Source organism: Typopeltis vanoorti, chromosome 5, assembly GCF_054136105.1.
Source record: "Typopeltis vanoorti isolate ZY-2024b chromosome 5, IOZ_Tvanoo_1.0, whole genome shotgun sequence".
NCBI lineage: Eukaryota > Metazoa > Arthropoda > Arachnida > Uropygi > Thelyphonidae > Typopeltis > Typopeltis vanoorti.
Genome location: NC_143553.1, coordinates 101,524,781 through 101,540,781, shown reverse-complemented (window position 1 = coordinate 101,540,781; position 16,001 = coordinate 101,524,781). Strand labels below are relative to the sequence as shown.

The 16,001-nt window shown below is 35.2% G+C and overlaps 1 protein-coding gene across 3 annotated transcripts in view; it reads left to right on the top strand.

The window, feature by feature from the left end:
- The window catches only part of Nxt1 (NTF2-related export protein 1), a 72,436-nt gene that overhangs the window by 32,553 nt on the left and 23,882 nt on the right, over window positions 1-16,001 (top strand). For all 3 annotated transcript variants that reach the window (XM_090392646.1, XM_090392648.1, XM_090392647.1), the window contains one exon: window positions 8,709-8,853. In XM_090392646.1, the coding sequence (XP_090248772.1) occupies window positions 8,709-8,853 (145 nt within the window). The remainder of the gene's footprint in view (window positions 1-8,708; window positions 8,854-16,001) is intronic.

Genomic DNA, 16,001 nt, shown 5'->3' with positions numbered 1-16,001 from the left:
TGTTGGTGGATAGGGAGATGAAGTTTAGGGAGCACATTGCGAAAGTGGCTAAATCAGCTCATCAAATCACTTGGTTGTTGAAAAATACTTTGACGAGCAGAGACAAGCAAGTTATTGTTCTTCTGTATCGAGCTTTGATAAGACCTCATCTCGACTACTGTGCCCAGATTTGGTCACCTAGGTTTCTTCTTGATGGGGAGGAGGTGGAGAGGATCCAGAGGTGAGTGACCAAGATGATAGCAGGTGTATGGAATTAACCATATGAGAACAGGTTGAAGATTTGTGGGTTGCAGAAATTGGTTGATAGGCGGAAGAGGGGAGATGTGATTGAGACATTCAAATTGCTGAAGGGTTTCTATAGGATTAATTCAGAGGATATTTTTGAGATCAGGACTGGTGGTGGGAGAATTAGGGGACATCTATGGAAGCTGGGCAAGAGTGTGGTTAGCAAGGGTGTTAGAGCTGGATTCTTTACTTTTAGAGTGGTAAATGAGTGGAACAAGCTGCCAGAGTCTGTTGTGGGTGCTATGACAGTGAATGAGTTCAAGGCAAGGTATGATAGATACTGTGAGAATGCTGAATAGTTGTGTGGACATGATGTTTAGGGGCTCCCTTGATGAGTCTAAGGAATCCCTGGAGTCGCCCGTAATAATAATATATAGGCATCTCTTTTTATTAGTTGATTGTGATTGCATGTAGTCTGATCTTTGAAAAAAATAAGTGTTAACTTGGTGCGGCTTATACACAAATTGCAAAATGCTTGAATAATTATTTTGAATAGTCAAAAATGGTTCTGCTTTTAAAGCCAATATTAATTGAAGAGATAATTATATTCTAAAATAATAGATATGAGGGATAAAAACCTCACTAAATTTAGTTTTGAAAAGCATTTTAAAAAAAACTTTAAAATGCTTGTTTTCGTTTTCTTTTTTACCTTGCATTATATGTGACCAGATTATTATTGTTATATTTTTGCCCATAATGAAATTTATGATATACAGGTAACCCTCGTATAACACCATACTTATACAATGCGGTTTCGATATAGCGCGGTCTACAAATTGTAGTAACCCTTTATCTTTTCATATATTTTTCACCGTGCAATTTAAATATCAAATTTTATCTTCGTTAAATTTGAATCTGCCCCTATCGCATATGTAGTTATAAGTAGCGAATTTATATTTGGAGAAATACCCTTTAGCATGCATATACATCAGTTGGTTACCGTATAAAGTCTTTATTGTTGAAAGTTGTTTTCGTTTTCTGCCATAAAAGCGCATTAAAAATCATAAGTGTGTTAATCTTAAGCTGAGCACTTTATTTTCTGGTGAGTTACATGCAATATGTAATGCTTGTTTTATGTAAAAAATGTATTTTTATAGTAATGGCCACATGGAGGTGTTTTGCAATATCGTTGCAAACGAAATTAGTGAATTGATTGATGGGGAAATAAATTTAAATTAGGTGTAGTTGATACAATTAATAGATGATGTCGAACCAAATGGTGGGGTTTCTAAATTCTAATTGTGATGAATCCGTTAAAGAATTCAGTTTAAAGAAATTACCAAAAGGATTGGACTTGGCAAGAAAGTTAGGAAGTTATTTTACAGATAATGATCCCTCAATGGAGCACTCCCGAAAATTCACAAGACAATTTGTTTAGCTCTGTGTTATGAACTTAATAAAAAAAAAATTTGCAGCATAGTGATAAACATCTTATTACTGACTTCTTGATAACTAAATCAGCCTAAGTATGCAATGAGAATTATATGAAAGATGTCCAAGAGATTTCATGTAATGATGATGTCTGGCTACTCGTAAATAAAGAACATCTACGTTCTTTAGTTTTGAAGACAGTAAGATGATTAAAATATGCTTTATTTTGCTAAAACATTTATGCATTATGGGCAATGAAGTTTATGTACAATTTGTATTTTTATAAGTTTATACTATGTATTTTGTTTCATAGTTTATGAAAATATACTACATAAATACAAAACATTATATTCAGGAAATGACAATCAAGTAAAAGGAGTAGCAGCCATAGTATTCAACACAAAATACGAGGCTAATCTTCTTCAATGGCAAGCATTCTCAAGTAGAGTGATGTGGGCAAATATCAAAATGGGGAATTGGAGAATGAGACTTATTTGTGCCTATGGTCCCACAGAAGGTTCTACTAAGGTAGAAGTGGAGGAATTTTTTGATGCTTTAGAAAAAGCAACTGACACAATGAAAAAGGAAAAGTTGGTCCTTGTTGGGGATATAAACAGCAGCATAGGAAATGATTGTCAGACATACAAAAAATATTTTGGGACAATTTGGAGAAAAGAGCAAAGCTAATAATAATGACAAATACCTGTTGGATTTCTGCTCAGGACGTGGACTGGTTATTACTAACACCGTGTTACAACATAAAAATGTGCACAAATTCACATGGAGAGAAGAGGCAAGGAATAAGAAAAGTCTCATTGGCTATGTTATTGTTGATAGTGATGTTTTCTCCCTGCTGCAGGACACCAGGGAGAAAACATAGAGGATTTGAAATTGGAATTGATCACTATTTAGTCTTGAGCAGGATAAAATTGAATTTCATATTGAAAAGAATGACATGTAAGAAAGTTTTAAAGTGAATAAAAATGAGCAGCTCTCAGATGTAAACTGTAAACTAAAATACACAAACATGATTGAAGAAAAAATGAAAGAGTTTGAGAACAGGAACCAAACCTTGGAGATTCAGTGGCAAGCCTTGAAGAAAACCCTGATTGATTCAGCCAGAGAGGCATGTGGTGAGGTTGTCTGCAAGGATAGAAAAATAACTCCATGGTGGACACAGGAAGTTAAAGAGGCAGTGAAGGAAAAGAAGAAAGCATATCAAAAGTTCCTGGCAAATAAGTCAGCTTTTGCTCTTAGAGAATACAGAGACAAATGTAAGAAAGCAAAACACTGTGTAAAACTAGCTAAACAAAAGTCATGGGAGGACTTTGGCAAGAACATAGAAAATAAATATCAAGAAGGTGGTAAGATATTCTGGAGGTTGTTGAAGAAGCTTAGGAATGGAGGAAAGAGCGCTGTAAAAGGAGTTAGAGATGATAAAGGTGACATGAAAAGCGGAGAAAAAGACATCCTTGAAGTATGGAGTAATTACTTCGAAAAATTGCTAAATGAAACAAGCAGTGATAGCACAGTGGTAAAAAACACTCAACAGGCATAAAGTCGGGAATACATATCCATACTTGAAGTAGAAAAATCCATCCACGGCTTAAAATGTGGAAAGGCAGCAGGAGTAGATGATGTTCGACCAGAAATGCTGAAGTATGGTGGTATAAAAGTCTTACAGTGGCTGCACTGCATAGTTCAGAAAGCCTGGACAGAGGGACGAATTCCTGATGATTGGAGTAGAGCTCTAATAGCACCTATATATAAAAATGGAAATAAAACTGAATGTGAGAATTACAGAGGTATTTCACGATTGAGTGTTCCTGGCAAGATCTACGCAAGTATACTTGAGAAACGGTTGAGAAGAATTGTGGAAGAAAAGCTTGGTGAAGAATAAGCTGGATTCAGGCTAAATAGAGGCTGTCAGGATCAGATCTTCACTTTATGACAAATAGTTGAGAAAGCATGGGAATATAACAAAGATATATATTTAAGTTTTGTCGATCTGGAAAAGCATATGACAACGTGCCAAGAGAGAACTGTTCAATACACTACAGTTATATGGTGTCAATGGGGCATTATATCAAGCAATACTTAGTCTTTATTTGAGTTGTAAGTCAGCAGTTAGAATTGAATGAAGTACAGGTAAATGGTTTAATGTTAAATCTGGTGTGAGACGAGGATGTACATTTTCCCCTCTGTTATTCATTATCTACGTGGATCACATTATGAAGGAAAATGGTATTAAACATGATATCAGAATTGGAGATGTTAATGTCAGTTCTTTTCTTTATGCTGATGATGTTATACTTCTAAATAAATCTGCTACAAGTTTGCAAGATTCCCTGACTAAATTGAATAACTGTTGTAATAGATATGGTATGAAGGTCAGCATTAAAAAGACAAAGACAATGAAAATAGGCATAATTGTTTACTGTTTTGTGAACGGGGAACCTGTGGAACAAGTAAAACATTTCAGCTACTTAGGCACGATTTTTAGTGTAGATGGTAAATTACATATCTAAATAAACAACAGAATCAACAAAGCTAGTATGGTAGGCAGTCAATTGAATGCATTCATATGGAATAAGAGCGAAATTAGTCGGAACACTAAATTAGCTGTATACAAGACAGTGTTCAAACCAGTTTTAACTTATGGATCTGAGAGCTGGGTCAGAAGTAAAACACTTGACCAAAGACTAGAGATCGCAGATATGAGAGTCGTGAGAAAGATTAGAGGTGTGAACAGATGGCATCAATGGCAATATCATGTTAAAAATGAGGATATTAGGAAAGAACCTGACATTGTCAGCATCCAGGAATGCGTTAGCAGAGCTAATCTCAGGTGGTATGGTCACTTAAACAGAATGGGCGAGGAAAGATTAGCAAAACAAGTGTTCTTTGCCAGGTTGGCAAGAAAACGACCCAGAGGAAGACCAAGATATAGGGGGATTGAGACGGTGCAAAGTGCCTTAGACGATAGAAATATAAGATCTAATAATGTTGGAGTCTTGACAAGTAACAGACTGAGTTGGAGGAAAATTGGAAATAGGAAGTTAGTAATGATGTAAATTTTTCATGTAGTACTATCATATCCTGTACACCCCTTGAGTGTACATGTTAGGAATTTGATGATGAAGTAAGTTTATACTATGTATTTTGTTTCATAGTTTATGCTTTCTTAGCTTACATGAATTACCTGAATTAAATAAAAATTACTTAAGTATAAAGAGTTAATAAGCTTCATTTCGGCAATGAAAACATTACTTAAATTAAGGGGATATTAAATCCCACATAGTTTTAAAACCGAATAAGAAACTCAAAGATCTTCAATCTTTGAGTTTCTTATTCGGTTTTAAAACTATGTGGGATTTAATATCCCCTTAATTTAAGTAATGTTTTCATTGCCGAAATGAAGCTTATTAACTCTTTATACTTAAGTAACTTAATGGTTGCACCTGTTTGGAAAACTTGTTCGCAGAGTACATAAGTTATTCTCGCTATACACTTTGGTATTAGGTCTAGCTACTCACTGATGAAGCCTCAAAAAAGGCTGAAACCGGTCTGGGTAGTGACCTCCCTCCATAATGTAATAACAGCATACATTTCCTAGGAAATGTGTTTTTACATTATGGAAAATACCTAAGAATAGCGATCTGAACTTTCCCCACCTTTGCAACGAGTTGCCCTGGTATTGTACTACGTACTAGGATCACTTGCATTGGCTAACACTAGTGTCGCCGATACTTTATAGTTTACTATATTTGGCAAGAAACTCTCTGATTTCAATCTTTGAGTTTCTTATTCGGTTTTAAAACTGTGGGATTTAATATTCCCTTAATTTAAGAAATTAAATAAAAATATTTTTTGTTGCATATGTCGTCGTTTATATAATTAAAGAAAAAACAACTTCGGAACCAAACCCTACTTTTTCTATATGATCTTAGTCTCGCATAATGCGATTCATATAACGCGGCATTTCTGTGGAACCTAACATCTGCGTTATACGAGTGTTACCTGTACATTAATGCATTAATAATTATGAGTGTAGTTTTGATGAAGAAACCAAACTGAAATCCTTTATTTCCACTCACAAAAGGTTTAAAATACAAAATAGTATTATGCAGGCTAATGATTTATTATTATTTTGTTTTATATTTATTAATTTAGATTTTATATAATCTAGAAACACTGTTCTAGACATGAACCATGGAACTTTCAGTTATTTCTGGCTTCCAAGAAGCTGGGTGGTGGTAATCTCACACTTGGCATTAAACTCATCTCCCACCTAAAATGAAGTAAATGATTCTTTTGAAAGATAAAATTTATAGAATTTTTTCATGAATAGATACATGGGATAAACATAATAAAAATTAGTAACCCAGAACTGTAACTTTTAATTTCCAGAGCAGAATTTTTAACCCGATTTCTGGCCTGCTTAAAAGATTATATACATAGAATAGAATTAGAATAAATCAATGAAATTTAATATTACAAAATATTGGTGAGATTATGTTAAAGGAAACTGATCAGTATCAGCATCTTGGGATTTTTGTAGATAGGAAGTTGAAGTTCAAGGGCCATATAGCAAAGATTGCAAATAAAAATCAGAGCATAATTGCAATGCTGAAACGAGTCTTGACTTGTAAAGATAAGGAAGTTGTTTTGCCTCTTTACAAGGCCTCGATAAAACCTCACTTTGATATATGTGGGCCTGGTCCCCATGGTGATTCTGATACAGTGGAGGGAGTGCAAAGAAGAATATTAAAAATTATAATGGGATTGTGAAATACTGATTATGAACACAGATCGAGAATTTCTGGACTGCAGGCATTACCAAACAGGAGAAAGAGGGAGGTATGATTGAGACTTACAAGCTTCTGAAAGGGTCATACAGGATATCAGTAGATGGAGTTTTTCATTTTATAGAGGGTGAGGAAAGAATAAGAGGGCATCCTTGGAAGTTGAAAATGAATGTCATCAAGAAGTGAGTGAGAGCTCAATTTTTCTCTCATATTGGTGTGTGATTAGAATGGATTACCATTGGATATGGTGAGTGGAGACGGTGTAAATGAGTTGATGAGAACAGAATAAACCTATGAAATTTAATATTACAAAATGTTGGTGTGATTATTAAGAGACCACCAGGAAGTCAGCGACTGGCTGAGAGAGGCCATATATTATCTACCCCAAATGGTCCCTTAATAATAATTAATTTATGTGCATTGCAGAAGAGTTTAGTCAAAAAGAGCGTCAGGAATGAAAGCAGCATGGTTGTATGTAATTTGGGGGGGGGGGGGTTGTATGTGAGTTGTGTAACAAGATTACTTCTCTGAAATGGGAGTGTTTGACAGATTTATGTTTAGGTTAGCTTTAAGAATTTTTTGTAATGAAGGACTAGTTTTGTTCCACTGAACTTCTGTACTCAAAATAAATCATGTGGTTAAACTTGAATTTTCTGAATATTACTAAATCATCATCAGAAATCTCCATGAAATCTTAAGGACTCATTGAGGGATAATTCTGATGTTCTGAATATACAAATACCCATCTTCCTGTATACTAATATAATAGTCCAGAACAAGAAACCCAGTAGACTCCTACATAGGATAGTGATTCAGAGTTGATCTGTAGGAAAATATAGGAAGTAAACTATTTTGTTAATTGCATGAAAAATGACTTGGAAATTTAAATAACTTAGAACACAGGTTAATTTTTCAACTTGAGACATTCAGAATGGGAGCTAGAGTGGTTTATTATCTTCTGTAAATGGAGTTATAGTCATTGGAGAAAGAAAAAAAAAATTACATATGTTGTGAGCTCAGTGCATCAGTTTTGATAGTACCTTTTTAACATAGATATTTCTATCGATTGTAACTGTCATCTGTGTTTGCTTCCTTTCTGTATGTTGAAAGACTCCCATTTTGTCTTAAAATGAATATATCTAAGAATGGAATGCTGTTGTTGGTTTATACTTCTACAGTAAACTAGATTCTTTGATGTGCTGAGTTATTTGGAGGAAGACTTGCATTTTGGCTAGTATGTAACTTTATGAATTATCACTGAAATTGACAAAAAACTGGTTTAAAATTCTGCTCTGAAGAAGAAAAAAATTGCATGTTTCAACTTAATAAATTAAATAAGAAAATTGTAGAATTTTATCAGATTTAACTCACTGTATACTGAGTCTACTAAACTTCTTCTGGTATCCCATCAGCCGGCCGCGGGAGGGTAGCTAAATGCTACCATTCTAGGGAGAGATGATTATGAGCAAGGTGGTTTCCCATTGCCTTCCTTGCCGTAAGTATTTATGACTGTAACCTGTGTGTTCACGGGGCCGGTTTGCCTGCTTGCGGGATGAAAAACCCCAGATAAACTGGCGGAAAAAACCCTGCTGCCCACGCCCAAGACCGGCTAACTTGGCTATGGCTGAGGAAGATCCTTAAGCTCCTCACGTCGTGGACGGGAATCGAACCTAGGACACTCCTTCCCCAGGCATATGGTTGCGAAGCGCAAAGCCACTAGGCTAACCGCGCGGACTCTACTAAACTACATCCATTTTTTTATATAAATTGCATTATTAACATGTTGATATTTATGAGACTGAGCAAGAATTTTGCATTTTTTGTGGCAGTTTCACATATTTATGTGTAATTTTGTTAGGTACTGTGCAAACATTTCATTTTCTTGGATTCTGATGTGTGTGTGTGGGGGGGAAATAAACATGAAATGATTTAAAACCTGCATGCAGTCATACATGTGTGTATACTTCCACAATTTTATTTTGTAAAAGTAGTAGAGGTAAAAATCCCTTCCCTTGCTTGTGAGAAGAGAGAGAGAGATTGGTCCAAAGCTGTTTCTGTTCGTGGTTTATAGTTTTTGCATTTCACTTGTGTTTTATGATGCACACTACTTGTGAATTATCCTTCAACTCACTATGCTTTTATGATATTGAAAAGAAATAACTTAATATGGCATGTACACTATATGTATGTAGTAGCATGTATGTTAATAAATTACTTTCATGAAGTTTTATATCTATTTTGCAGCTTCTTTCCAATTTGTATTTGGAAGGTGCCACTGTAGTATGGAATGGAAATCCCATGACTGGGAAACAAAATATAGGAAAGTTTTTTGAAACATTACCAACAAGTGAATGCCAGTTACATACTATAGATGCACATCCCATTTTAGGTAAGTTATTTTTATTACACTGCAACTGTACTGTTTCAAGTTTCACTACTAGAAACAAATTTTGTCTTAAGTGAAACCAATGTCCTATGCTTATATGCTTTCTTTTTGAAAGCATATAACAGCTGTATATGAAAAAAGATACAGAAACAGGCAAATTACCAACTAATTATGCAAAGCTCCAGCAAATAAGTAAGTGTTATACATTGTCGTAGGACGGGGGTCCTGTTTTGATGATACCATTTTAAGGCAAAAACATAAGTCAGAAATCACTATATGAACCATAAAATGTTGATTAACCTGCCTAAATGCTAATATGTAGAGGTTTGTTTTGTTATATTTTTAACGAATTTTGCTCTTTGTTTATAGTGAAATAATACAATTTACAAATTATAAAATTACTGTACGATACTGTAATAAATAATGAAACATAATATGCAGAATTTCTCTTCCCTTTCCATTAAAATCATCTGATGAAGCAAGAGCAATTCATCAAGGAAAGCTAGGTTATCAACAACTAATTCTTCAACTGCTGAAATTGCAACAAAGTATTCTGAGGATGGTTTACCAGATGCATAATTTGTGGAGGGTCTTGGCTCATGTCAAGAAGGCACTTTAATGTCTTATATTTAAATTGCTGAGGACTGCTGCAGTTTAAGATAGAAATGATTCCAAAATTTAGCAGAGGCCCAACTATGTTCTTCAAACTATTTGAATTTAAACTTTTAATACAAAGAATATGAACTGCACAGTTAGATATCAGTGATGCCGCCCTAATGGTGGTTGGTCCTTTCCAAGCAACATGTTTTGATTAAAAATTCCTTCAGATATTTTTAGTTATTGAAAAATAGCACAGACCTACAATTATCTACAACAGTACAGTGACATACATATAAAATTTAAAAAACATAATAAAAAAAAAGTATCTGATAACCCTTACACACCTCGTGTAATCCTGGGATGTGTATCACACTTTGGGAAATACTTATATAGGTGGTGATTCCACCACTTATATAAGTATTCTTGAATTCTGGCTTTAACAGGAATTCTGGCTTTAACAGCCAGAATTCAATAATCCTCTGTCCTATAGTAGATGCTGCAGACTCCCTTTTCTTTCAACCAACTAGAAAGAGAGAGAGGTATATAAATCTTTAACCTCCTTACCAGCCATACCTCTTATTATATTAAAAATTCCATTCGCTTCAAATCTTTAATCCAAAATTTAGTTTAAAGTAGGACTGATGTCATAGTTTTCACACCGTTTCTTTGTTCACCATTACCTCCACCTCCCTTTCTGATGTCTTAACTTAAAAATGTTTTGCCATGCATACTGGGTATCTTGAAAAGATGCCATTATTAATAGATTGAGGGTACAGACTTGGGCCCTTCCATTGCCAGTTTCTGTATGGAGCATTTAAAAAAAAAAAAAAACATGCTCTTGATATTACTGTTCTCCATTGGGCCACATGGCTCAGATACGTTACTCTTTCTTCCTCCACTTTAACAGCCAGTACCTAAGAGTCCAGTTGACTATAGAAAATAAAATGCAGTAGTCTCTTTTTAAAATTTGGCTACTGCACTTAAACTGAAAAAAAAATAATGTCATTGAAAAAAAATGTGATCAGAATAAGAGAAAAACCTATCCACATAGATAGATAGATTCATGCATACATACAAGAGCCTTCGATCCCCCCCCCCCCCCAAAAAAAAAGAAAAAAAAACTTTGTTAACAGCATCTCCAACCTCTGTTCCAACCAGCCTTGCTCACAGCTGAAATTTACAGTACCTTCACATCCATTGGCTAGAATGCCAAAAAGATTTAGAAAAGAATTGTTCCCCTCACTGCTTTGTATCCCTCTCATCATATGAATTATAGTAATGATATTACTATTCCCTAAACTGTGCACCTAAAAAAAAATAGCTGGAGCTGTAAAGAAATATAATCTGTGCATTGCATTTAAACCTCATATAAAGCTAATTTCCCTTATCTGCTCTTCTAAGGATCGGCTTTCTCCTTTCTCAGTTCCTGGTGTGTACAAGAACCTTTGTTCTTGCAACTTGTTGCTTTATGGTCAGACTATGATATCTGCTAAAATATGCAGTGAAGAACACAAAAAATATATCCACTACTGTAATTATGGTTAGTCGTATCTAGCTGACCATGCCTTGGTGGACACCTTGCACAGAATCAAATGGGGAAAAAACTACTATACTTCACTGCAGCAAATACAAACTTTACTTTTTTTTAGAAAAAATCACAGCTTTACAAAACCAACCAAAAATAAATATGGTTGTGTTCAACTTCCCAAGATTTGGGAGACAGTAATTTTAGACCAGCTGCACAACAGCCAAGGCGTTATTAGCACATATAGAGCTAGTAACTATACCTCTGTTAGAAGTTTAGACTTCTAGTCTCTCCAATTATTGTGTGTTTTTGTATGTGTTATTACAATTTTTATATTATATCCCAGATGGTGTCTCTGTGAGACAGAATATTGGAATTACTAAACAAGCATTTAATTATTTAACTGTGCTCTTTTCATTCCATTAAATGTAAAGATAAGAGTAACATCTGTCTTAAGAATCTTCTTATTTTTTGTGTTCTTTTGGTATTTTTCACCATCTAGTAAATCAGATAGTAGCAAGTGCATAAGAAGAAGAAAGGAATGTATTTGGATGAACAAAAACTGAAATGATAATATGTAAACTCGATGATAATATGTATACTTAATGAAAAAGTGACGAAAGCATGTTTTCCAGATATGGAAAATTTATGCCAGTATACTTCAGAATTGATTGAAACGATTGAGAAGAATTGTGGAAGAAAAGCTTGGTGAAGAACAAGCTGGATTCAGGCCAAGATAAAGGATATTAATGAAGCTTTAAGTTTGTAGAAGTAAGAAGTGAATTAGTTAATTTTTTTGGCATGCACAAATGATTTGAAAGGTGAGAAATAATCAATGAGAGCAGGTATGAGAGTTCTGTTAGAAGAATCAAAAATGAAGAGCAAGAAAGTAAAGATTGTGGGTCTTCAGCCTTGGTGTGTGATAGGAAAAAATTGAGAAGGACCATGAATGCAAATGAGTCAATGAAAAGATTGTGCAGGAGGAATGGTGTTCAGTTTATGTATGTATGGAGTGAATTTGATGGACCTAGGTACCTGTATATGCCTGATAGACTGCACTTAAATGGTTTTAGAGTTAGGTGTATGGAGAAAGTGTTGTTCAGTGACAGTTTGGAAGTGCAAATCCAGGAAACTAGAGATATCAGGGAGGAATCAATCAAGCATGTGTCTAACTACCCTGGGATGAATGATTGTGAAGAGCTGGGTGCAGTTTCCCAGGTTTCGAATCTGAATGGGTAGCTAATGACATTGTGTAAGGGTAACTGTGGGTCCAAGGGGATGTTGAAATGCATGTAGACAAATGTCCAAAAGTATCAGAAATAAAGGAGAGGAGTTTTTGATATTGGTCATCTCAACTTGGCCAAAAAGTATTGGCAACAGAGACCTGTTTGTCAGAGAATGTAGTTACAGGGATAAAATGTAATGGATATTGTATTTTCAGAGAAGATAGAAGAAGTAGGACAGGAAGAGGAGTATTATTAGTGATAGCTGAAGAACTTCGACCAACAAAAATAGAAGTTAAGGAAGATTGTAAATCTGGTGGTTCATTTGAGGCTGTCTGGTGTGAGATAGAGGCCAGTAGGACAAAATACATTGTTGATTGATGCTATAGACCTGGGGGTCCAGAAGTAGACATTGACAAAATGCATCAGCAGATTAACACAATGAGTGCAGGCCAAGCAATTATCATGGGAGACTTCAACTATGGTAACATAGATTGGAAGGGGGAAAGGGCATATGGCAAAATGGAAATGGAATTTATACAGTTACTAAGGGGTAAGTACCTCAAACAGTGCATGAAGGAAGGGATCAGGGGTTTGAAAGTGTTGGATCTGGTAATAGCATCAGAAGATCTTTCTATAACTGCATTACCAACTCTTTCTCTGATTGGGAAAAGCGACTGTACTGTCTTATCCTGGAAAGTTGCTCAACATATGAAAATTTCAATCAAGAAAGGGTTTATGCAGAATTACAAAGCTGATGATTATGACATACTTATGAGGCAACTTGGAGCAGTGCCATGGCTTAAGAAACTACATGGAATGAATGTCATTTATGCATGGGAAGTGGTCAAGGATTGTTTGAATAAGGGAGTATCAGATGCATACCCAGGGTGAGGAGGATAAACTAATTAGGGATTAAGTGGATCACTAGCAATATAAAGCAGGAGCTGAAAAAAAAAAAAAAGCATTGTGGAAGGAATATAAACAACAGTGATCAGCATGCCTATGAGCACTATAGGGCACGAGCAAGAAGGGTAAGTAGTATGGTAAAAAATCATCAATTCCTAATATGTACCCTCAGGGGGTGTACAGGATAATTATGATAGTACTACTTGAAAAAAGTTACACCATTACTAACACTTCCACTCCACAATTTTCCACCAAATCAATCTGTTATCTGCCAAGGCTTCAACATTATCAGATTTTATATTTCTGTCTTTTAAGGCACTGTATGGCAAATACCTGTTGGATTTCTGCTCAGGACATGTACCTGTTATTACTAACACCATGTTCCAACATAAAAATGTGCACAAATTCACATGGAAAGAAGAGGCAAGAAATAAGAAAAGTCTCATTGACTATGTTATTGTTGATAGTGATGTTTTTTTTTCTGCCAGTATACTTGAGAATTGATAGTGTACAGAGGATTTGAAATTGGAAATGATCACTATTTAGTCTTGAGCAGGATAAAATTGAATTTCATATTGAAAAGAATGACATGTAAGAAAGTTTTAAAGTGAATAAAAGTTGAGCAGCTCTCAGATGTGAACTGTAGACTAAAATACACAAAGATTATTGAAGAAAAAATGAAATAGTTTGAGAATAAGAACCAGACCTTGAAGAAAACCCTGATTGATTCAGCCAGAGAGGCATATGGTGAGGTTGTCTGCAAGGATAGAAAAATCAGAACTTCATGGTGGACACAGTAAGTTAAAGAGGCAGTGAAGGAATAGAAGAAAGCATATCAAAAGTTCCTGGCAAATAAGTCACCTTGTGCTCTTAGAGAATACAGAGACAAATGTAAGAAAGCTAAACACTGTTTAAAACTAGCTAAACAAAAGTCATGGGAAGACTTTGGCGAGAACATAGAAAATAAATATCAAGAAGTTGGTAAGATATTCGGGAGGTTGTTGAAGAAGCTTAGAAATGGAGAAGGAAAGAGTGCTGTAAAAGGAGTTAGAGATGATAAAGGAGACATGAAAACAGGAGAAAAAGATATCCTTGAAGTAGGGAGTAATTACTTCGAAAAATTGCTAAATGAAACAAGCAGTGATAGCACAGTGGTAAAAAAAACACTCAACAGGCATACAGTCAGGAATACATATCCATACTTGAAGTAGAAAAACCCATCAAAGGCTTGAAATGTGGAAAGGCAGCAGGAGTAGATGATATTCGACTCGAAATGCTGAAGTATAGTGGTATAAAAGTCTTACAGTGGCTGCACTGCATAGTTCAGAAGGCCTGGACAGAGGGACAAATTCCTGATGATTGGAGTAGAGCTCTAATAGCACCCATATATAAAAAGGGAAATAAAACTGAATGTGAGAATTACAGAAGTAATTCTTCATTTCCCTACTGAGTGTTCCTGGCAAGATTTCTGCCAGTATACTTGAGAATTGATTGAAACGATTGAGAAGAATTGTGGAAGAACAAGCTGGATTCAGGCCAAATAGAGGCTGTCAGGATCAGATCTTCACTTTACGACAATTAGTTGAGAAAGCATGGAAATATAATAAAGATCTGTATTTAAGTTTTTTCGATCTGGAAAAGGCATACGACAAGGTGCCAAGAGAGAAGCTATTCAATACACTACAGTTATGTCGTGTCAATGGGGCATTATATCAAGCAATACTTAGTCTTTATTTGAGTTTTAAGTCAGCAGTTAGAATTGAAGGAAGTACAGGAAGATGGTTTAATGTTAAATCTGGTGTGAGACAAGGATGTACATTATCCCCTCTGTTATTCATTATCTATGTGGATCGCATTATGAAGGAAAGTGGTATGAAACATGATATCAGAATTGGAGATGTTAATGTCAGCTCTTTGCTTTATGCAGATGATGTTATACTTCTAAATAAATCCGCTACAAGATTCCCTGACTTAATTGAATAACTGTTGTAATAGATATATGTTATGAAGGTCAGCATTAAAAAGACAAAGACCATGAAAATAGGTAGAATTGTTGAAAATATCAACTGTTTTGAATGGGGAACCTGTGGAACAAGAAAAACATTTCAGCTACTTAGGCACGATTTTTAGTGTAGATGGTAAATTACATATGGAAATAAACAACAGAATCAACAAAGCTAGTATGGTAGGCAGTCAATTGAATACATTCATATGGAATAAGAGAGAAATTAGTTGGAACACTAAATTAGCTGTATACAAGACAGTGTTCAAACCAGTTTTAACTTATGGATCTGAGAGCTGGGTCAGAAGTAAAACACTTGACCAAAGACTAGAGACAGCAGATATGAAAGTCCTGAGAAAGATTAGAGGCATGAACAGATGGCATCAATGTCAATATCATATTAAAAACGAGGATATTAGGAAAGAACTTGACATTGTCAGCATCCAGGAATGCATTAGCAGAGCTAATCTCAGGTGGTATGGTCACTTGAGGAGAATGGGCAAGGAAAGATTAGCAAAACAAGTGTTCTCTACATACTGAGTGAATACAACAATACGACCCAGAGGAAGACCAAGATATAGGTGGATTGATATGGTACAAAGTGCCTTAGACGATAGAAATATAAGATCTGATAATATTGGAGTCTTGACAAGTAACAGACTGATTTGGAGGAAAATTGTAGATAGGAAGTTATTAATTATGTAAATTTTTCATGTAGTACTATCATATCCTGTACACCCCTTGAGGGTACATGTCAGGAATTTGGTGTACATCTTGGTCTTCCTCTGGATCTTTTTCCTGCCAACCTGGCAAAGAACACCTGTTTTGCTAATCTTTCTTCTCCCATTTTATTTAAGTGACTATACCACCTGAGAATGCTCTACTAACACAT